The following is a 24,533-nucleotide window of genomic DNA, read 5'->3' on the forward strand; positions in this document are numbered from 1 at the left end:
GGTTAAATAAGCATTGCTGGGCTACCCTGAGAACCTAACCCCTGTATTTAAGAACACTACTTGTATAAAAAATGCCCTGTCTTATAAATCCTCTAATTAAAAAAAAACTTTCAGTATATAATTCATATGTATGATGACTATTTATATACTAAAATCTAAACTTGAAAAGTTAGTCATACTAATGGATTACAGAAATAATTATTATATAATGCTTTTAATTAGGAATTTAATATTTTTCAATTACCATAAGTTGTTAATGAGTCATTTGTGAGATACTATTATAAAAAAATATACAGGATATAGAGCTATAGAACTAAAGCAAAATCATAATACAATTGATAGAAACATGAAAATAAAGCTGTTATCTACAGATATAAATAAAGAAGGATTACACAGAAATCTGTGCTGTTAACTGAAGCAGCTGGAGAAAATACTATTATTGGCCATTTCTAATAGATAACTAATCTCCAAGAATAATACCCAGTTTAACATACATAAATTTATTATTTTTAAAGTAACCATAAATCTGTTGAACATGGATAAACTGTTGGATTCTGAATTTTTGGTAAAATGTTATAACACCCAGATTAGATAAGTAACATATTGTACATGTGAAAGGTAATATATATTTTAGAAGAAATAAGACATTATTTTAAAGTACATCTAGGGTTATTTTCAATGTTCTATACTCCGTAGTCACTATAAATAATTATAGTTAAGAAAACATATACCATTCTCTAAAAACAAAACAAACCAACAAAAGCTTTCATTAATCTGAAACTAAAGATGAGCTTTCCATTTCTTGTCAGGATCCGTGTTGCTAACTGTGGAAAGAAAATTAGAGTAAAGATAAGCAAATATAATGTATTTTAAGTTATTTTGTGGCTAGAAAAAGCATTAATTCCTAAAATATAAAGGTGGTATTTTTTTTGTACGTATAAGAGCACTGCTGAAGCTTCTACACAAAATTCAAGTTTTGAGCTTCTTGATTTTAAGGATTAAACTTCTATAAAGATTGTTAATTTGATGAATTAATCTAACACTAGTAAACACTTATGGAATTACTGCTTTAATATTTTTGAGTTTCCTACCTTTACTACTGCTAAAACCTTTGGCTGTTCCCACACCTTCTGCATGGGAAATTCTTTGTGGTCTTGTGGTTGGGAAGAAGAGAGGCTATCTTCCCATTACACGCCTTTGATTGTAGTTCTGGTGGGTAAGAACTGCAACCCCTAAGCAAAATTCTAATTCCTGTGGGAGCTTTAGGTTCCAATTTGTGGTCCATCGGCCTTTCACTACTAACCCTTCCTAGTGCTTGTTTCTCCATCTTACAGTGATGTTCAAGGAAGGACTCTCTCTGCTGGGTGTTATTTTTCCTAAAAGCAAACTAGTTTGTTTGTTAAAAAAAAAAAAAAATTTAAATGCTGGTAATAAAATAATTGAAATTTGGAAGTATACTTACATATTTTTCCTTCTTTTTCTAATTTTTTCAAATGAAGCAAGACATTACGTTCAGCCATTTTATGTAAATGCTCAGGAATACTCTAAAAGAAAAACAAGAGTGAAAGAAGATATTTCTTTTTTAAAAAAATGAGTTAATCTTGTCGAAACGATTAAAACATGCAACAAAAGGAAAATTTTAACTTAAATAATTTTTATATAGGAATAATCAAAATGATTTCACCTTGTATGTGTCTTGCTTTAGGCCACTCTATTTTTATCTATATACCTATACATAAAATAGACTGCAAGGTCTATAAAGACAGTAACAGTGTTGGTTTGTTCATTATTGTATATCCAGTGCTTAGCATAATGGCACACAGTAGGAACACCATAGTTTATGAATGAATGAATAAATAACTGTAAAAATTATTCTAGATAGTTTTGATGAGGCTATGGACCATTGGCTCTATGGCTTATTTATTAGGTTACATGATAATATCTTTGTACATTTCCCTTGGTTATCCTACCTCTGTCATCCTTTAGTTTTCATCTGGAAACTTTCTTAGACTTCTCTTAAACATTCATGTTTACTTACATTGAATTGTATTGTTGACTCACTTCTTACTCAACCAAATTAGCACAGCAACATCACACATTAATGTTCCCCAAATATAAACTTCCAACCCCAAGCCCTCCCTTAAGCTCCAGTACCATATACTATATCCATCACTGTGATCTTCTAGATCTAATTATGTGAGTCCTCTGCCTAAGATCCTTGAGTGGTCATGCCCAGGTTATTGGCTACAGCCCATATTTTTTAGCATGGCAGTCAAGGCTTCCATGATCCCATCATGCCTGTCTTTCCTGCCTCATTTCCTGGGACTCCTTTCCTGCCCATCCACATATGCATTCTGTGCTCCAGTCATATGCAGTTTCTTTGTGGGTTTTCAAACATATACAATGCTCGTTTATTACTTGCAGAGCATGTCTTTCCTTCTGTCTAGAACAACTTCTCCTGTACTCTGGCTTGGAAAATGCTTACTTCTTCAAGACCCAATTAAATGATTAAGTTTGTAAAGCTTTTCTAGCCAAGCCTCGATACCCTGCATCTTCCATCAGGTGAAATTTATTCCTTTCTTTTATGCTCTGGTACACTGTGTAGAGGTCTTAGAGGAAGCCTGGTATGTTTTAGAAAAAACAAGATTTGAGTATCTGACATCTCACTTTTGAGTATGTGACATCTGCTAGTTGTGTGCCTTTGGAAGTTACTTAGCTCACACTTTCCTGAGTCAGATTTTTTTAAGTCTACTAAATTGGAATAATTGTATCTTTATGTATTGAAAATTCGACGTGTGTGAATTAAGGGCCTCAAATTACACTTGTAGGTGTAAACCAATGAGTACAGTGTCTAGCACAGAATAAGGTGCTCAAAAAATGAGAGTCAGTATTACAAGCATCTGTTGAACATGCCTGTCTTCACTAAACTATGGGTCCTTTGAGAGTAGGGATCTGTAGTCATCTTTGTATCTCATTACCTAGTCCACTGTGTGGCACAGAAAAGGCATCCAGTAAATGTTGAATGAATAAATCTCTCTATAATACCTATGCCATTCTATACACAACAGGTACTTGACACATATGTACAGTGAATACACCTCTGAATGCAGAACCAGCATTTTTAAGGGATAGACAATTGCTCGAAGACTCATCTGGGAGGGTGATTCGAGAGTTCTGCTGTCTGTACTTAAGTTAGGAAAAAAAACCCCGTACCAATGTATAGCGTGGCTATACTCTAGAATTATGAGGAAACGAACTCTTTCACAGAATTTAAATATTTATATTACCCCCTTGCCAATGGCACTTTTTATATAAGCAGCCTTACTTATAAAATTAACAGACTTATTCTGTTCTGGGATGTGATAAGTTTACCATATCTATAGCCTCTCACAAAGATTATTCTAATAAAACTGTTGCTATGTACAAATAAGATAAATGAAAATTACCTTGTAAATCCTTCTTACAAGCTCCATTGCTGTAAATGATTTTTCAAAATTATCATGCAATAATGTAAGAATTTGCTGTTCTCGGATATTTCTGTGAGAAATGTATTCTAGAATTTTAGCTTCAGCATTATGAATTACTGGGCCATGTCCTGAATTAGAATTATAAAAATTATTTCAACCAGATAAAAAATATCAAGTACAACTGAAGTTAATTCGTTCTATTTAAAAATAATTCATATGATGTATTGAAAAAGCATACTAAGTATGTAACAAATATGAATTATTTGGAAACCCATACAGGTAGAAGAGATTTAAAAATTATGTACAATGCCAAAAAACACAGAATTATAACAAATAAAATCTGTGTGAAATGTTATTATATACATTAAAAAACCAAAAATTTAACAATAAAAATAGTAACTACAAGAGTAATACTTATAGTGTTCATTATTTGCCAGGCACTGCTCTAAATGCTTAATATATATTATTCTTATAAGGGTCCAATGAGGTAGGCACTATTATTTTCCCTTCTTTATAGCAGAAGCTGAGGTATGGGGGGGCACAAATAACATGCCCACAGTTACATGGTAAAGAAGGGATGGAGCTGGAGTTCTGACTTGAGAGCTTTTGATCACTCTATGCTCTTAACCACTAAGCCACACTTACATAAGAGATTAAAGGGGAATGTGAAAAGTAGCTTCATGTAAGTGACTAAGATCTATTAAAAATTCACAAGAACCGCAGTAGAACTTTAAGAATCTTATGTAGAAGCTAGTAATTCAGAAATGTAGACAACCCAGATTAAGTTATATTAAAATCTAGTTGCTCCTTAAGACAGTACAAATTAATATATGACACAAGTCTGCACGAGGGATGTTTAACATATTTGAGAGCAAAATATTCAGAAGCAGACTAACCTGTTATCATGCGAAGAGCACAGGCTTTGGTTAGAATATTGACAATCATTTACTTGTATGGGGCCATGAAAGTCTGAATCCCTGAGCTTGTTTCTTCAGCCGTGCAATGAAGATACCACTACCTGCTTCACTGGGTTTTTGTGAGGACAACACTGTAAAGGTCCCTGCAGAGCACTGGACAGGCTTTAATGTATGGTGGCTGGGGCTACAGAACATAATTTACATATAAGCTCCTTCTGTGCCAGTAACCAGTTCACTGGATTCATTAAAGCAAACACTCTAAGAACTTTTATTAGGCAGCCTCTCATTAGCTTTGCTTCATTCAATGTGAGCACATCAAACATGGACTCTCTTCTCTTTAAAAACAGCTGTCAGCTTCCATTCCTCTTGTGTCATAGTATTAATCCAATTGCCCAGCTCCACTATGTTTCCTATCCCCTCAGCAGTAGAAACGCATGAGAGAATATAAGGGTATTGAAGACACTCTATTTACACATCTTTCCGTGGCTCTGGTTAGGAACAAGTTAGAAGGACTTAAAAAATTAGGTAACCTAGTTTCTTTTTCCTTCTGGGCTCTCTTGTTGAGTCTTATTATCTTTCTCCACTTTTAGGAGGGAAGGGAGATTCATATTGCAGAGCAGTGTGTGACAGGTGAGATACTAAAACAGATTTCTTTTTCTGGAGAAGTGAAATTAATATACAGTTTTAGAGTTGACATGGAAGCTACTGATAGTTCAGTAGTGTGAGTTAAAGAAACTAAAGCTCAGAGTTCACGGCTAAAACGTGGCCCACAACAGAAATCTAATAATTAACAAAAGCGAAGATACCTTGTGGAATGAAAACATTCTCTGATTCCCATGTAAATTTATTTCTTTTGTTTCACAGTTCTATTAATAGCTGTAAAAATGTTAAAAAATAACACATATCTTTATAAAATAATTAACATAACTCTCAGCCTTTTAAAAAAAGATTTTATTTATTTACTTATTTTAGAAAGGGAGCATGTGAGAGCAGGCTCAGGGGGAAGGGCAATGAAGGAGGGAGAGAATCTCAAGCAGATTCCCCACTGAGCACAGAGTCAGCTGGATGCGGAGCTCTATCGCACAACCCTGAGAGATCCTGACCTGAGCCATGAGCCGAGGACGAGAGTCAATCACCCAACCGACTGAGCCACCTAGGCACCCCTAACTCTCCAGCTTTTTTAATTGCATGGCTAGATAAGACTTAGGGGCATAATTTAAGTAAACACTTTTATGGGTATCTATCTCTTCAACCCTTGAAAACATAACACACACACACACACACACACACACAGACAAACCAAAATAAACCTTCTTCATCATTTCACACAAATGGTTTGCTGGATTTAAGCAACTACCCACCTGGATAAATAATATCAGCTTTGACTTTCAATAGCTCTTTTAGGGAGTTCATATAATCATAGAGGTCTTCAAATACAGTTGTTCCTTCCCCTAGGATGCAATCTCCAGAAAAGATAGCATTCTCCTCTTCTAAAAGTAGAGCCATATGATCATCAGTGTGGCCAGGTGTGTGTAAAACTCTGGTTAAAAGAACACGAAGAAATAGTTAACAATTAGAAACTCTTAGGCTTAGAAGAAATTATTCTCCAGCCTTATCTCTGGATAAGACACAAACAAGTGATATCAAACCAGTTAAAAAGCTCCTTTTTTCTTTTGTGGCCCACTGAAAATTATCATCAGAAAATGCTTTCCTTTAAATCAGATTTCCCACTGTGAAGTACAAATTCAATACTTTTCCCACCTTTTTCTCTTTTTTTTTAATAAATAATAAGCATGTACCGATTACAGCAAATTTTGAAAACAGAAAATACTTAAAGGAGATATGAATTCACAATCATTCCACTTCTCAGAGACAGTGCTTTTATTATTTAAAAACATTTTTTTTTTCAATTTTCTTTGCATAGATGTTTATTTTACAATATACTTTGTGGCAAGACTGTGAGAAAAAAGCACTTTCATAAGTTGCTGTTGGGAGAGCAAAAAGTATAGTATAACACATATGGAGGTGAATTTGGCATTTTCTAGCAAAATTACATGACCCTTTGTCCCACTGGTCCCATGGCTAGAAATTTACCTTGAAAATACACATTCACAAATACAAAAAATATATACAAGTTATTCATTACATTATTTATAAAAACAAAATATTAGGAACAACCCAGATACCCATCCATTGGATACTATGGACACGCTGTGGTACAACCATACCATGGAATACGATGCAGCAGCCATCAAAAAAATGATGAAGATCTCTATGAACTGATACAGAGTAATTTGCAGGCTATATTGTCAAGTGGTAAAAGAAAACCAAGCGTGGTTCTTTTCGTGTCTCTGCTTTGTAGCTGTACTTGTGTTCCACCCAACTACTTATCCTCCACCTTAGTCCCATCTTCCAGGCCACCCAAGGCAGGCCCCAGGGCCGGGTGGCTGGTGTAGGCCCTGGAGTCTGGCCATGGTTAGCCTGGGGTTCGGACCTCTGAGATACGCAGGCTGCTGTGCTAGGCTGGCCACCACCCTGATGAGGCCGCATGGCTTTGGGCCAGTTCCTGACCTCAGCTTTGCTGAATGTGCCACAAAGCAGGTCCTTGAGGCCCCCAGGCCTACAGACCCTTTGCAGTTGGGCAAGTTTTCTCCCTCCCCCACCTCCTTTTGGCCTTATCACTGGCCACCTTTTCCATGCAGCCATTCAGACTGAGGAAGACCTGGAAACTTTGGGGCCATGTGAGCCACAGCCGCAGCCGCGCTTGCCAGCATCGGAAGCTTCCAGGCTGCTGGCTTAATACTGGTGGCGTGCATCGCCACAGGATCAGTTTCGACAAGGATCACCCAGCTTACTTTGGAGAAGCTGGTCTGAGATGTGACCACTCAAAGAGAAACCAGAGCTTTTGCCCAATTGTCAACTCCGATAAACTGTGAATTTTGGCCGGTGAGCCGACGCGGGTAAATGCCGCCAAAAAGATAACTGGAGCTGCTCCTATCATTGATGGGGTGCAATCGGGCTACTATAAAGTTTTGGGGCAGGGAAAGCTCCCAAAACAGCCTGTCATCCTGAAGACAGGACAGCAGAAGAGCTGAGCAGAAAATTCATGGGTGTGTGTGGGGGCTGTGTCCTGAAGCCACGTGGAGGGAGGGCCACTTGCTAACAAGTGCTTTCCTCTTAAAAACAAATCAAAATGAAACAAAACATGAAAGAATGTTTATAGTTGCTCTTTTGTATAAAAAAGTTGGGGAAATAAAAATGTATATGTATATATTTCCTTATTTTCGCAAAAAGAAAGGGAAGATAAATAGAAAAACTAATGAATTCTAGCTGCCAATAGGGGTAGGCAGGTGGGATGTAGGGAACAGAGATGCAAGTGAGACTTCTCTGATAGTAACTTTTTTATTAGTTTTAACTTTTGAGCTATGTAAATATATATTCTAAACATAAAACTAAATAAAAAGATGAAAGAAAATGTTAACATTGAATACAGAAAGAAATGAATCTTACTATACACCAGATAGATAACACAGCCAAGCTAATATCAATTCAAATAATTTTTAAACACTAAGATTATACATCCTTAATAGAATGTATCTTAAGATTAAAAGAAGTGGAGAGAGATTTTGAACTTTACTTAATAGGTTTATCGTTGGCAGTGTTACTGGTTACTGTGTCTCTGAAACTATTTTGTGTTTACCGTATGATAGTATAAACAATAAATTGATGTTGAGAACCAAGGTTTTACTGTGGGATAAGGAAAAAATATACATGAATGAGGGAATCAAGGTTTTGGGTTGTTTCTCATCTGAATTGAGGAATCATTCTGAATTCATCATTTCATTTTTTCCTAGCCCTATAAAAGGCCCAGAAGTAATGATACTCCAGGAGTCATGAGCACACCTGCCACTTAGTTCTGGGTGGAACTGAAATACTGTTTCCCACTCAAAGAAAGCAGGGCTTCTTGTGGACATGGCTGGCTCCAGGTCTGGGACAGGGAAAGTAAAATGTGATATGGAGACATCTCTTTTGTCTGATTAAACCTGCTGCAACCTATTGATGAAAGTATTCAATGTTAAATGAAAATAATTTCAGGAGGCATATTTCCACAACTACAAAAATACGTGGGTGTGGGTGTGTCTCATATCTTATGGACAATCTTACGAACAATCACACAGATGATGCGTTTACGAACAGACCCCCCAAATCTTTTTTAATCTGCGAAAACTCATTTGGAGAACCTCTCTTTTTCAGAGTCTGCAGACGGTCTTATCCACTGATGTGTTGGCAGTGCAGCCTTTATTTGTCCCCCCTCAACTCCCCACTCCAGAACTCAGTAATGGTTTTCTTTGATAACCAAGGCAATAGATTTCCTAAATTAGGGGATCAGAAATTCTAATTCTCCAGTCACCTGGGTAGCTAATGCTTTAATCTGCATAAAAACTGTGTTAAAATTCTCTCCACATAGGCAGGAGGAAAAAAGGAGATGACATCAGAGGTGCTTTCTAAAGATCAGAGGAACTGCAGCTGTGGCCTTCCCATTCATCAGGTGGCACATTTATCTAGTTCTGCCACTTCTGTGATGGAGTAGACTTTATAAAAATGGCTCTCTTAGAAGATTTACAACAGTCAACAAAAGCTGTCAGACTGACTCTTCTTTGAGAAATCGAACTTAGGTCACTAGAAAATTCTTCAAGGTTATATTCAGAATCAAATCCTACTGAAAAACCTGCTTCCTACTTTTTTACTAAAGGGTTCTTGGTGGGTATTATCCCTATCTCTAAGGTAGTTTTCCCCCCAAATTGGCAAATAGACCAGATCAACTGGACATCAAATTCTTGAGGACTTAAGTAATTTTAACCTTCTGTTTATGGAACTTTTGCTTAATGATGAATCTTCTTGTTAATATTTAAAACAATTGGGTTTTACTGACTTTATAAAAATGGAAATTGGAAAGCACTGTCATCAGTAAACTAAATGTTTTATTCAGATTCTAGTACAATTATAATATATTTTTGTGAAAAGGTTATTTACTAAGTCATTTTAAAAAAGACTTATTTATTTTAGGGAGAGAGACACGCACACACAGAAACAGAGACAGAGTAGGGAGGGGTGGAGGGAGGGGGAAAGAGAGCCTTAAGCAGACTCCACACTGAGTGCAGACCCTGATGTGGGCCTCAGACTCACGGCTCTGAGATCATGACCTGAACTGAAACTAAGAGTCGGATGCTTAACCAACTGAGCCATCCAGGCGCCCCTTATGTTGTTGTTTCTTTTTTATTTATTTATTTATTTATTTATTTATTTATTTTTAAAGATTTTATTTATTTATTTGACAGGATAGAGACAGCCAGCGAGAGAGGGAACACAAGCAGGGGGAGTGGGAGAGGAAGAAGCAGGCTCCCTGCGGAGGAGCCTGACGTGGGGCTCGATCCCATAACGCCGGGATCACGCCCTGAGCCGAAGGCAGACGCTTAACCGCTGAGCCACCCAGGCGCCCCTATGTTGTTGTTTCTTGATCTGAAAGCTGCTCATATGATTTGTTCAGTGTGTAATAATTCACATTGCACACGGATAATATGCACACTTTTCTTTTTGTATACTTTAATAAAAAGCTTAAAATAGGGGTACTTGGGTGGCTCAGTCAGTTAAGCATCTGCCTTCAGCTCAGGTCATGATCCCGGGGTCCTGGGACTGAGCCCCACATCGGGTTCCCTGCTCAGTAGGGAGTCTGCTTGTCCCTCTCCCTCTGTCCCTTCTCCCCACTTGTGTGTGTGCGTGTCTCTCTCTCTCAAATAGATAAAATCTTTTTTTTTTTTTTTAAAAAGCTTAAAATATATGGTCTGTTTATGGCAGATGGGTGGTAATTAAGTATCAAGAGCTGAATGTTCTTAATCTGCAAATTAGGTATAGATCTAATACCCATGAATCTGTGATAACTAATAAACCAGTACTGTGATTCCCATGCCTTTGAGATAGATCTTTAATGTGTGATGGGGGAAACTCAGTATTGTCAAGAATACTCTCTGAAGAATTAGTAATGTAATGTTTACTATCTTTTGGTATCATGAACAAATTACAGGAGACATTATCATATTTCTAACAAGAGCATTTTAAGATAATTGCCCAGAAATTAGTTGGATTTATAAATTAAATTTACAGATCAATGGCATATTAGGAAAAAGGGAATACTGGCTTGAAAGGCGGCATGGATACCCAGTTCTTCATCTTCTCTTTCTCATTCACCTGCTAACCTACACCCCTCTTTGTAGATATTTACTACATGTTGAATAAATATTCAGTACCTTCTATGTGCCAGGGACTGAGGATGTGAAGATGAATCTGGCATCTGCCTTGTATCAGAGAATAGCTAGCTTATCATCTAACCTCCTTCCTCTTTTTCCTGGGCATGAAGTTAAACTCTATTTCCCAGCCTATGACTGAATTTACAGCCAATGCAACAGGGAGTAAAGGGAGTAAAGGCAGTAAAAAGGGTCTGGTCTAAGGAAAAAAAAAGTCTGGTCTATTTGCCAATTTTGGGGGAAAAATACATTAGAGATAGGGACGATACCCACCAAGAACCCTTTAGTAAAAAAGTAGGAAGCAGGTTTCTCAGTAGGATTTGATTCTGAATATAACCTTCAAGAATTTTCTAGTGACTTAAGTTTCATTTCTTAAAGAAAAGTCAGTCTGACAGCTTTTGTTGACTGTTCTAAATCTTCTAAGAGAGCCATCTTTATAAAGTTGGCTTCCCTTACTCCCTTACTCGCCTGGGTGGCTCAGCTGGTTAAGCATCTGCCTTCGGCTCAGGTCATGATCCTGGAATCCTGGGGTCCTGGGATGGAGCCCCGCATTGGGCTCCCTGCTCACTGGGGAGTCTGCTTCTCCCTCTCCCTCTGCCTCTCCCTCTTGGTTTGTCCTCTCTCTCTCTCACTCACTCTCTCTCAAATAAATAAATAAAATCTTAAAAAAAATAAATTAGAAGAGGGAGCAGTTAATTCTGCCTGGAAAGGGTTCTTGAGTTAAGTAACTCATGAACTGAAGTCTGAAGAATGAATAGGTAAGAATTTATGAGGGAAACAAGTAGGGGGAAAGCTGTGATGCCTACCTGGTAAAGGGGAAGACATGAGCAAAGGCATGAACATACATAACATGTCCAGGTATTTGGATATGGCTAATTGTGTTTGCAAGGGCAGTGGTAGGAACTTAGATCAGAAAAGTGGTTTGGGGCCAGAAAGTGACATGGTAAGGAGAATAAACATGATCTTGTATGCAGTGAGAGTTATTCAAGCTTTCAAGTGACATACAGGAGACATTATCATGAAGGGGTATGAAGGGTAGAGTGGAAAGGGGAGCCTGGAGACAGGAATATTAAGCAAGAAGTAGTGGTAGGGGACACGAAGAAAAAGGGACAGCATGGACCAATAATTTTAAGGTAAAATCTAACACGATTAGATGTGGTGGGTGGGGGAAGGGGGAGTGATAAAGGTGAAGTGGAACCAGCTTCTGTCTTAGAAGAAAAATAAAATCTTAAGTGCTGAGAGCAGTAGGTGTTCTGAAGTCAGAAAGCAAGTTGATTGTGGGGGACAGAGGAGAACGCTAAGTAGTTCAGTTTTAAAATTACTGAGTTGGAAACAACTTTTTGACCTCTCTTAGGTCATGGGAGATTACTGATCTAGCCTAAAATGTATTTACTTTAGGTATGGGTCATCTTTTAGAATTGACAGCATGAAAAAGTCCTGAATTTAATTGATGGGTAGAGCCCTGAACCATTCTAGCAGGAAATGCTAATCTATTTTTTAATTTAAATTTTACTAAAAAAATGGTAATCCTATAATTCAAATAAATAATTTAAAAATGGTAGATAGAATGAAAAGTCTTTCTTTTCTCCTATTTCTCAAGCAACCCAGTTTTTCTTCCCAGAGTAACCAGATTATCAAATCTTTTATATCCTTCCTGAGATATTCCTCACTCATATATGCAAATATTCAGAAATCTTCCTTTATTCCCTCTTTATAAGACACATACATAACCTGCCCCCCTCTTCCCTGGCTAAAGGACATTTACTGACCTGAGAGTGGCACCTTCAGTTTTAATCACATCTCCATCTTGCAGATAAACATATTGTTGCTTTCCATCTCCTATAATTTCTTCTCTCGGAGGATTCCGTGGGAGTTTTTTAATGCAATATGCAGTGTCTAGTAACAAAACATGTAAAGTATATTAAGTCATACTTTAAGTGATAATTCAGCCTTTTAAGAGATCAACTTTCTCTCCTAATCTTTTTCCTGTATTTGGTTTTTGCAGTAATTTCTTAAGCCCTTTCTCTACTCCATTAATTTATTTCAGCCATTTTTATTCTCTCTAGTTTCAAACTCATTGCTTTTGTAACACTGTTGCTTGATTCATGATTTTGTTCCTCTAAGCCTGCAGTCTTCCTACTTGTTCAATTTTGTACTTTTGTCATTTCATATTTAATATCTGATTTCATTAAAAGTATGCTCTCTTTAAATTCTTCCATGGAAACAAAAAAAAAATAAGAGATCAACTTTCACAGAGCTAATACTGTGAATGACTGCAAAAAATATTAACATTAAGAGACAAGAGAAAATGGGATGGTTATAGCAGCCTATCTCTGGAATTTGAACTGTTTTTTCTACCTTAACAAAAGAGCTTTTCATTCTCTCAAGCACTTCTAGGTCTACATAAAAGCCTTTGTGATTTTCTAGTCACTCTTATTTTATATAAAAGTTTGAAAGTAGTTCTTCATAATCTTGGCTAGCTTTGATATCAAGATGGGTGTTGAAGAGGCACTAGTACAGAACCCGGGAACATTTTTCTGTCTAGTCTTAGTGTACAGTAAAAGAAGTCACGGCATCATGGCAGTACTTAGTAATAAAAGAATGCTAGCTGAAAGGAAGCCCCAAGGGCTAAGATATTAAACCATTAAAATAAATTTAACCCATACTACCTCTCACTGACACAAAGAAAATCAATTAACCAATCAATAGCTGGGTGCCGAGTATACTATATATAGTGACTACAAGCACTGTGACATTAAAGTGCTTAAAAATTATCACAGTTGTGAAAATAAAACTTACAAACAAGAAATAATTAAAGAACTATACTCAGTACCACTTAATGAATACTAAATGGGCAATTCAGCTAATAAAAGCAATAGTAGTTTAGAGAAAGGAAAACAATTAGGAAAAAATTCACAAATATGACAGAACTTGAAGTGTGGCTTACAGGACAAGTAGTTTGGGAAAAGGTACAGAGAATGATTTGTAGGTAAGGGGAACAGCATTAGGAAAATCATAGAAATGACAATGAGCATGGCATATGTACAACAATGTATGCTACCAACTTGTCTAATGCAAAATACTGGCTGAGAAGTACAGATAAAGTGGGATTAGATGAGCTCAGATCACGGAAGGCCTTAAATTGCCTTTCACAGAATAGAGGAATTTAAACTTTACCATATGTGCGCCACTGTACACTCTTTAGAAAGAAAACGAAATAATGTTAACTGGTTGATAAATATGGCAGCTCTAGGTGGGACACTGGAGGGTGAGAGATCAGAAGGACCAGGAGGGGATGACTGTAATAAACCAGACAGAAGATGTGAATATTAGAACTAAGGTGACAGCAACAGAAACGTGGGAGAAAAAGACATTAGAGAAAAATTGACATGGCACAGAAATCAGCCTAGTATGGAAGATAAAGAAGATAGAAATACTGCAAATATAATAAAAATAAAATAAAACAACTGGGACTAGACCTTCTCTTTCCAGCCCCAAACTCCATTATTTTGTATCTTAGAGGCTGAAGCAAAAAATAATACGCTATTCTGGGAACTGGCATTACATAATAAGGCTATCTTCATTCTGGAGTGCGATGGGGAGGTTTTTTGGTATGTGTTTATTTTTAATCTGTATAATTTTGTCTTTCAGTAAAGAAGTAGAGGTATTACATTCCTATTTATGAGACCTTTGGCACACAATCCTTCCAAAAAACTTACCATTACCTCAAAATTACAAAACAAATGTCATACTATAACTTTGTGTCAGTTTTTAAGTTATGTGCCAATATGAAAACACATATCCTACTCACAATAACAATCTGTATAGGCAGGATGGAGAAGGGCATGCTGAAAGCAATCATATAATAATCATTATTACATTTAATAAAAGCTTATGGAGATATAACTCAAAAGTATAAAATTCACCCTTTCAAAGAGTACAATTCAGTGTTTTTAAAGTATATCCAAAGAGCTGTATAACTATCACCACTATCTAATTTTGTAACATTTTCAAAACCCCTCAAAGAAATCCTTTACTCAACTGTAGTCACTTCCTATTCTCTCCTCCTACAAGCTCCTGGCAATCAGTTATCTACTGTCTCTATCATAAGATTATTTTAACAGGAGGAAACCCTCAGTCACTTGTTAAAGGTTTGAATAATGGGTTATAACATCATTGTTAATACTAATTACTGAAACTGATACAAATGTGACATTGTTTATCATACTTTCTAATAAAAACACAGTCTAATTGAATGGCATAGAAACAAACATTTGACACCAAGGACCAGGATGTGAAATACATGGCAAAGACCCAACTTCAGTTACAAAATAACAACTATCAGATCACAAAATATATTTTATTAGATTTACTCAAAAACAAACCAAAAATACTGGGGCAGCCTGGGGCTACATAGTTCTCATGTCTAGTAAAATTCTGGCTTCCTGCGAGCCACTGGGAGTTCCAGAATCATACACTGATTATATCTTAAACTTCTGAAAGCAGGTTGCTGTATCTTCTCACAGAAATCTAATAAATGGCATTCATAATTTTGGTGTGGCTTGTAAAACCACAGGTTGTTAGCATCATAAAGCAGTTGAAAAATTTTTGTCATACTAATAATCAACTAAAGTAGTAAAATGATATGGAGCAAAGAAAATAATAAAACAAAATGGAACAAGAATGCTAGAGATTAAGGATTTAGAGAATGAAAAAATACATGGGACTCTTGAAGGGAGATTCTGGAAGGTACCTTTGCACGATTTCAGTGCTGAGCAACTCAAGGTCTGTATGCAGCTGGTCTAGTTTCAATAAAGTTCAGAATGAAAGTCGACAAGCTACTTCTCAAAGTATTATAAAATTTTAGTGGCTAAGCAGAGCAGGGTCAAATTTCTCCTTGATTTTCTTTATTTTTTTTTATCTTTTTAAAAGATATTTATTTATGTGACAGAGAGACAGCCAGTGAGAGAGGGAACACAGCAGGGGGAGTGGGAGAGGAAGAAGCAGGCTCACAGCAGAGGAGCCCGATGTGGGACTCGATCCCGGCGTGCCGGGATCACGCCCTGAGCCGAAGGCAGACGCTTTAACGACTGCGCTACCCAGGCGCCCCTCCTTGATTTTCTTTAAATCAACCTAATAGGTAATCTATTATGCAAACATTCATTATTTTGTGTGGAACCCAAACGATTTAAATTTTTAAAAAAAGGTTTTATTTATTTGAGAGAGAGAGAGAGTGTGTGTGTGTGTGTCTGTGTGTGTGAGCAGCGGGAGGGGCCGAAGGAGGAGGAGAGAATCTCAAGCCGACTCCTTGCTGAGCACAGAGCCCAATGCAGGGCTCGATCTCATGATCCTGAGATCATGACCTGATCCAAAACCAAGAGTCAGACACTTAACCAACTGAGCCACTCAGGTGTCCCTAATTTTTAACTTAAAGATACAGGTTAAATGTCCGTTAACAGGTGAATGGATAAACAAATCCTGGCATAGTCCTACCATGGACTACCCCTTGGCAATAAAGAAACAAACTATTGATACTGAAACATAGGTGAATCTCAAAAACATGACGTTGTGTGAAAGAAGCTAGAGGGTGATTCTGTATGCTTCCGTTATGTGGCATTTTAGAACAGGCAAAGTTAATCTATAGTGAAATAAAGCAGATCGGTGGTTGCTGGAGGGGGGAATGATTGCAAAGAGGCACTAGGAAGCCTCTTTTTGGGGTCATGAGAGTATTCTTTATGTTGACTGGATTGGTCACAAAGATGTTTACCAAACTATACTCTTAAAATGGGTACATTTTATGTATGTAAATTCAAGCTCAATAAAGTTGATTTCTGAAGGAGAAAAAGTAGGCCATAAACATTTAAAATTTTCAAATTGACCCTCATGCTGAAAGAGTTGGCCAAAGCTAGTCGAACCTTCAGCATAGTTTTTTAATTCACAAAATTTACCAGGTAGATAGACAAGAGAAAGGCGAGGAAAAGTTACACTGAAAGATAATGATTTCCTGTGACATACAGTCCTCTAGGATCGTAAGAAAGGAGTTAAGAGGGTAACAAAGTGAAGTTAGAGAGGTTTTTATAATGGGCAGCCTGGTGATGTTGGCAGATATTGACAATATCTTGGTGTCCCAATTGTAGTCTCAAGTCCTAAAAAGAAGACATTTAAAAATATTTAAAAACAGGAGTTGAATGCGTATGTGTATTCCTTTTGTGAATGAATGTTCCTGACCTCCTGTCCTTCATATGCCCTGAACTTGCCAAGCACACCCTAATTCCAGTATCTCTGCTCCTTCAATGTCTTCAGTCTGGTATACCCTCCTCTCAGATACCTGTATAGCTTACTCCCTCTCCCTATCCACCCTAGATACAAACCACTGCCCTTCTGCCACTTTATTTTCTCTCCCCCTTTTCTTCACTTAGCATCACCATCCGACCTATTATTTATTTACCATTTATGTTCCTTACTGGAATCCAAGCTTCACGAGAGCAGAATCTTTGTTTTGTGTACTGCCACATCCCCGGTGCGAAGAACAGTGCCTGGATAGAGTGGTCACTTGAATATTTGTTAAAGGAAGGAAGGAACGAATGAAGCTATGTGTGTGATGGGGAGATGGGAAGGAGAGAGGTGGTAAAGTGTCAGTACAAGATAGATTTTAGGGACGGAGAATCATCAACACAATGATCTTTCACCAGCATTTTAGCATATCATAGTATTGCCTGAAAGTTATAGAAGACCTGAGATCATGTTTAGAATGTGGACAATAACAGCAGCTACCTCACAGTACCCACGTGAAGTGTTTAGCACAGTGCCTGGCACACAGTAAAGGCTCAAGAGTGGTTATTAAATCTGAAGCAGCAATCGTCACTACTACTACTACTACTACTACTACTACTACTACAGACAAAATTAAAACTGACCTTCATCACTGGGCAAAGGGGAAAAATAAAAGGGATAAGAGATTTGAAATAGAAAATAGGATTTTCCTTTCCTCTTGTTAAAATTGGGGGCAGTATTAAAAGTATATTATTTCTAAAAGTACCATGTAAGTGTATAAGGTGTTCAGGAAATGACTGACTAGCTTACTTAGTTCTGTAATAGAAATAAATTATTCTGAAAACTTAGTTTTCCTCAAAGAGCTTAATTAATGTTTTCTGTTTACCATTATTGATGCTTTTACAAATATCTCCTATGCCCCCAGTATGATCACGGTGCCAATGAGTCACTATGATTTCCTGGATTGTTGTGTTAAATTCAGTCAGAGCCTGCTTTAAACAGCTGATGTATTCTGGAATTGCTGGTTCTCCAGTGTCAATGAGGATTCTCCTGAAAATTAAATGGATGATAATCACACAATTGGAACACAGAAGTAATATTAGCATATTTCTCACATAGATAATTCATATTACATTTAAGAAACTGCGTAAATTGCTTGCTTTCAACCTGCTTGAAAAACAGCTATATGATATTTCTCTTTAACTATAGTAATCTCACTATAAGAAAAGTTCTTTGAAAAAATGTTATAGCTCAATGCAAGTTCAAGGCACAGTAATATTGAATACTTACACTTAAATATGGCGCTATTCCAGGACCACGTATTCTAACAATTGTGTTCCTCATTACAACTATTTAAAGGAGGTATTTCATTGTATAACTTGCCCAAGGTTACTCTGCAAATAATGGCAAGACCAGCATTCAAACCTGGGTATTCTGTCTCCAGAATATATGCTTTTATCCACTCTGCCTTTGAGATCTTTTACAATATACTCAAACATCTCATAGATATGAAAGAATTAGATTCAGCGGTGTTTCTAAAGAAACCTAGTCTTCTGCACTACATGCAAAACTTAACACTAAAGTTTTACATTGGCTTCCTTCCACATAAAAAAATGAAAGGAGTAGGGAAGCATGGGGAAATGTCTGAGTTGCTTTACTTCTTCACCTAGACAACCCTATCAGTTATATATTTCTGCTTGCTTGTGGTTCTGAATCTTCTTTATACTTTGTTTGCCCTTCCTCGCTATTTCATGGGATGATGGTCTTTCTCGATAAAGTTTTCCTGAACTAAAGAAATAAGGGGGACATCTTCCTCCTCGAGAACCAACTCACAAATTTTTAATTTATGCTGCTTCACATTAACACCTCCCTAATTCAGGCTGGGGGAGAGAAGATTAGTCTTGATGAAGAGTCTCAGTCATTCACTCATTAATACATTAATAACTGTATGAATTATGTACTATGTGCCATGCCTTTCTTGCAAGACAAAAAATCCTGTTTGCATTCTAGTGAAAAGTGGGAAGAGGGAGCTATGAAAACAAACAGTAATAGTGACAGATAAACAGCATTCTGCAGAACAGTCAAATGGGGTAAACATGACCCGAAGTATCTGGATGGCTATTTTATATTGGATGGTTTGTTTCCCTAACCCTATTCCCTGAGATGCACAGCCAATAAAAACAAATTGTCCTCTCATGGGGGAGGGGGCAGGGGTGGAGAGGTGGGGACAATGGCCTTGTGGTCCACAGGCTTTTATCTATACCTTAAGTTCCATAGAGCAATGGCTCTACTTTACAAGTACACAGAGTTTTAACTGTTCCTTCTGGAGACAGGGAAACTAGATGGATATACTGGCCCATGAATGCATTATGAGGTTCTGTAGACAGTGGAAATATAAGGAGGAGATGTTTAAAAAACAGGTAGGAGGCACAATCAACAGGATTTTTTTTTTTTAAAACATCTGGATGTGGAAGGGAAGGGAAAAAACGGATGATTTTAAGGTTTCTAGGTGAGATGACTAGTGTGTCATTAATCAAGTCTATGAACACTGGAGGGAGCAAATTTGAGATAAACATGGTTTGGGTCACAGTGAATTTTGATGACACTGCCAGCCATCTTCCCTTGCTTTTTCTTACACTTATTACCACGTGACATATCTATTTACATGTTCATTAATTTATTGCCTATCTCCACACCCTCTCACAACCTACAAATTTAAGCTCCATGAGGGCAGCAACCTGGGCTGGTTTTGCCAGAATCTAGATGGTGGCATGAACTAGATAATAAATGTTTGTTGGATGAATAAATAAGGTAGTGGCTTTATTTGCATTTCATTTAATCATCAAAACAATCCTGAGATTTTACTCTCATTGTACAGATGAGGAAACTGAGGCCTTGACAAATTAGACATATATGTAATATCGTAACTTGCCCAGAGTCCCGAACTCTAGCACAGGATATATTTGAATCCACACCTTTTTAATTACAATGCCCATTTTCTTTGGATATGGGGAATACTTCAGTATATTTTGACTGACAACTTTAGGTAATGGGTTCTTAATCTTTTTAATATCTTAGGCCCCTTTGGCAGTGTGGTAAAATCCATGGGCTAGTCTCAGAGTAATTTTTTGGGGTGTATAAAATAAAACATAAGATTACAAAATAAATCAATTATATTGAAATAAAGTTATCAAAATTTAAAAAAATTATGCTATAGTGGTACATGTAGCTTCTTTACTACAATATGAAGTAACAAGATCAGCACCAAGGCTCAGAATGATCATAATTTCTAAATGGAGATGAATATACATACTATTTTGAGATATCTAACATGACCACAATATGCAATGAAAATATTAGAGAAAAAAAGCCCAGGTACTGCTATTACTTACTATTGTTTGCTGTCCATATTCATAATTGAATAAAGGCTAATTTTCAGTTTGGGTTTAATAAAGGTATAATTTTTTCCACCCAGCTAAAGTCAGACTCCCTGAATTATATCATTTTCGGGACCATAGACTTCAGATTAAGAACCCCTGATTCTGGTAGAGAAGGAAGAAAAGAGCTGATAAAATCAAGTCTGAGATACTATGAACTACTAACCAGTTGTCTAGAACAGTCCTGGCACAAAATAAGCACTCAAAAAATATATATTGAATAAGTTCAGTTCAAATTCTAATGAACGATTACCACATACAAGATACTATGTTATATATGTTATAAGATGCAAATCATTAGGTATTTTCTGAGCACCTATCATGAACCCAGTGTTGTCTGGATGCTATGATGGAAGAAGTGATAATAATAGCTAACATTATGGTATGCTTTCCACATGCTAGAATTTGTTAAGTGCTTTTGATATGATCTTTCATTTAAATTTCACTGAATCCTAATAACATCCTTTGAGGTGGGTGCTATTCAATCCTCATTGTACAGGTAAGGAATCTGAAGCTTAGAGAATCAACTGTCTTGTCTAAAGTCATAAGCTAGGATTCGGATTTAGGTAATTGGAGTATAGAGTCTTAACTCTAATTACTACATTAGACTGCCTTTTCCAATTAAAAGATAAACTATTTGTCCTCCAGGGAGTTACAATTTTGATGGTGAAGGCTAAAATTGCAGCTTTTAGAGCTTCTTGAGCAGAAGAGGAACATGGAAATACTCTTCAGAAGATATGGCTATTACTTACCCATTCAAATGTTACTGAGTACCTACATACTAGGCATCACACTAGGTTTAGTAATGCTTTAGGGAAATTCATTTGGCATGCACAGGCTGATCAGAATGAAGGAAGGCCAGCTAAAACCACAGCTATCAGAAATCTTAGAATACTGAAAATGAAGAGAAAATGTAAACATTCATTCATTCAGCAAATATTTACTGTACTACTTTTACTGGGTATGAAGCTCTGTGCTAGGAACTGGGGATATAGTAACAGGCCTTCATTGAGCTTATACTGTAGTGGGGAGTGAGGAAAGACATGAAGCACCTTCTTCCTTTATTTTTTTTTTTTTTAATGTTTTTTCTTTCTTTTTTTTTTTAAGATTTTATTTCTTTATTTGAGAGAGAGAGAGAGACAGAGCATGAGCAGGGGGAGGAGGCAGAAGGAGAAGAAGCAGACTCCCCACTGAGCAGAGAGCCTGACGTGGGGCTTGATCCCAGGACCCTGAGATCACGACCTGAGCCGAAGGCAGACACTTGACTGACTGAGCCACCCAGGCACCCCATGAAGCTTCTTTTTACACAAAAAATCATTTTATTATCACTGAGATAAGGACCATGAAAAAGTGTGGAGTGCTAACACAGTGCATTATATTAATCTAACATAGTCTAAGGGGTCAGGGACAACTCCCTTGAGGAAATGATATTCTGACTGAATTCTACAGGATTAGTGAAGTTAGCTGGGTAAAGAGAGGGTAAGTGGGAGACACAGAGGAAAGCACGCATGAGAGCCATGTGGCAGAACGGATACAACTCATCTCGCTGGGATGGGAGGGAGGTTGGAGGTGAGGCTGATGAGGCAAGTGGAGGCTGGAATATGCAAGGCCTAAAAATTTTCATTTTTAAAACATTCCTGTTAAATGGGGGAGAATGAATAGAAGAGGGACAAAAATAGTTCCAGAGAAGTTGTACTCTTGTGGACTCGGTGAGAGCAGTGGAAATAGATCTTCAAAGTGGCATGGAGCTGTGTGTAGGAAGCAAAGAAGTGGCAAGGAGCATTTGCCTTGATCAAATATGGGGATGGTTTTGTTTACCAAGATATGGATGACTGGAAGAGGACCAGGTTTAGTGGAAAATCCCATGAATTCAGTTTGTGAAACACTGAGTTTTGTTTTTTAAGATTTTATTTATTTATTTGTGAGACACAGAGAGGGAGAGAGAGCGAGCACGCACACAGCAGGGGGAGCAGGCAGAGGGAGAAGCAGGCCCCCTGCTGATCAAGGAGCCCAGTGCGGAACTCGATCCCAGGACCCTGGGATCATGCCCTGAGCCGCAGGCAGACACTTAACCGACTAAGCCACCCAATCTCATCCAAGTAGAGATTTAAGAAAAGCAGCCAGCTATCCTAGCCTGAAGATCAAGTTTGAATTTTATCTAAACTGGAGCTCTAAAATTGGGAGATATTAATGGACAGAAAATAGATGATACCAAGGAAGTCGACAAGATCACCTAGGTAGAGAATATAGCATGAGAACAGGAGAGACTAAGATTATATCTTGAGGAACTCACACACTTAAAGATCTGGTAAAGAGGTTGATTCCATGAAGGAGACTGAGAAAGAACAGCTAGAGAGGTAGGAGGAAACCAGGAGAACGTGGTGTTAGCAAATCAAGGAGGGAATGGTCAATAGTTTAAAAAGGTACTGAAGTTCAGATACAATGGGAATGGATAAATGCCATTGGATTTGGTGATACAGGAGCCACCTCTGATCTTAGAACTGTTTTGCGCAGAACAGGTGGATACCAATATCTGAACCTCTTACTTGGACCCAATTAGTATTCATCTCTTGCCACCTGACTTCTACTTTATACAGTAGAGTGGCATCATCTACACATTAACTTATTCTAGCTCAACTATATAGATTCATCATATATATGTCATATATGACTGATTCCACTGGACATTCCACCCAATGAGTTTATGCCAGTGGTAGTGGAAGCAGTGTAAAGTGGGAGACCATGAATATCTTCTCTCACTCACTTTCAGGTTGTCTCTTTTAGCACAAGCACTTTGCTACACTGAATGTGGTTCTAGTGTTTTAAGATACAGTATGTATTTTTCACACAACATGGCCCCTAAATGCGAGCCAACTTCTTCATCTGGTTTTCAAACAGAACCAGCCATCTGCTTCATCGCTGGAAGAAAAAGCAGGCTGCGCCGAACTTATTGTGAGATAGTACACGATCTCCAACACGGTGCCTCCTAAGAGACTTTTTAGGGTAATTTTGATTATATTCAATTTTTAGAATAGGTACTGACATTAGAACTAGTTTAACATGACACACTGAAGAGAGAAGAGAATGCCTATGGACTTCTGGGGTGAGGGAGTCCCAGGCCAGACAGACTTTACCCTAGATATAAAGTATTTTTTTCTGCTGAATTCTCTATCCTCCTAGATTCTGGAAGCAGCCTAAAGCTCTTGTACCTACTTGACGCTGCCTTGTTTACCCTGAACCTAACTTCTGCCTGTCTTGACTTAAGTACTTCCAGTTCCTTCATCCTGCTCCATCTAAAATTCTGATTTACTGGAAAAAGGCAAATACAGCAGATACTTCAAATGGAAACTCAAATTACTATTAAACTGTTTTTTAGAAATCAGTTATTTTTTTTTTTTTTTTAAAGATTTTTTTATTTATTTATTTGACAGAGATAGAGACAGCCAGCGAGAGAGGGAACACAAGCAGGGGGAGTGGGAGAGGAAGAAGCAGGCTCACAGAGGAGGAGCCTGACGTGGGGCTCGAACCCGGAACGCCGGGATAGAAATCAGTTATATTAATTTTAACACATTTTGAAATATACAATTAAATTCTCTGCTTAAGGGGAACTGTATCTTATTTTTATTTTGAATTATGTAGGGTTTACTAAAGACCAAGCATATAAAAACTATACAATGCACATATACACCACATCTCTCCACTTCTGCATAATTACACTAAAACAATGCAGCTGAACAAGAGAAAAATCTTAGAAATACAGATAAGTTATTCCATCTGCAAAATAACTTAAATGAGGCTACACAATAGTAACGAAAACCAAAATCAGTCAGTCCCCTCTTCTTTATCAAGTGCCAGGGGGCTCCTTGGTGTTTCAGACTCCAGCAATTTGGAAGCAAGAAAATTCTGCCCTCTGCTGCTGAGTTAAGAAAAAGGCCTCAGCACAATTAATCACTTTTGTGAATTGCAAGCTAAACACTAATGAAAAGTCATAAGGTGAGCAAAGTAAATTCTTTTCTGGACTTTTAACTCCGGGCGATCCTAATTTCTCAACAGCTTAAACACTCACCCTGGCATTCAACAGTAGGCAAAGTCCATTGGGTTTCACAAACAGAAAGTTCTGTTTTTTTTTTTTTTTTT

The 24,533-nt window shown here is 37.4% G+C and overlaps 2 protein-coding genes across 5 annotated transcripts in view; one reads left to right on the top strand and one right to left on the bottom strand.

Annotated features, from left to right (window-relative positions):
* XKR9 (XK related 9) overlaps window positions 1–24,533 on the top strand; it is a 90,212-nt gene that overhangs the window by 18,789 nt on the left and 46,890 nt on the right. The window lies entirely within an intron of this gene.
* LACTB2 (lactamase beta 2) overlaps window positions 480–24,533 on the bottom strand; it is a 24,530-nt gene continuing 476 nt past the window's right edge. The window contains exons 2-7 of the mRNA XM_008710820.2: window positions 17,846–18,009; window positions 12,456–12,582; window positions 5,746–5,924; window positions 3,447–3,595; window positions 1,463–1,544; window positions 480–824 (exon numbers count right to left, since the gene is read on the bottom strand). Coding sequence (XP_008709042.2) covers window positions 781–824; window positions 1,463–1,544; window positions 3,447–3,595; window positions 5,746–5,924; window positions 12,456–12,582; window positions 17,846–18,009 — 745 coding nt within the window. The 3' untranslated portion in view covers window positions 480–780. The remainder of the gene's footprint in view (window positions 825–1,462; window positions 1,545–3,446; window positions 3,596–5,745; window positions 5,925–12,455; window positions 12,583–17,845; window positions 18,010–24,533) is intronic.

The sequence above is a fragment of the Ursus maritimus genome, unplaced genomic scaffold (assembly GCF_017311325.1).
Source record: "Ursus maritimus isolate PB19 unplaced genomic scaffold, ASM1731132v1 scaffold_9, whole genome shotgun sequence".
In the NCBI taxonomy this organism is placed as follows: domain Eukaryota; kingdom Metazoa; phylum Chordata; class Mammalia; order Carnivora; family Ursidae; genus Ursus; species Ursus maritimus.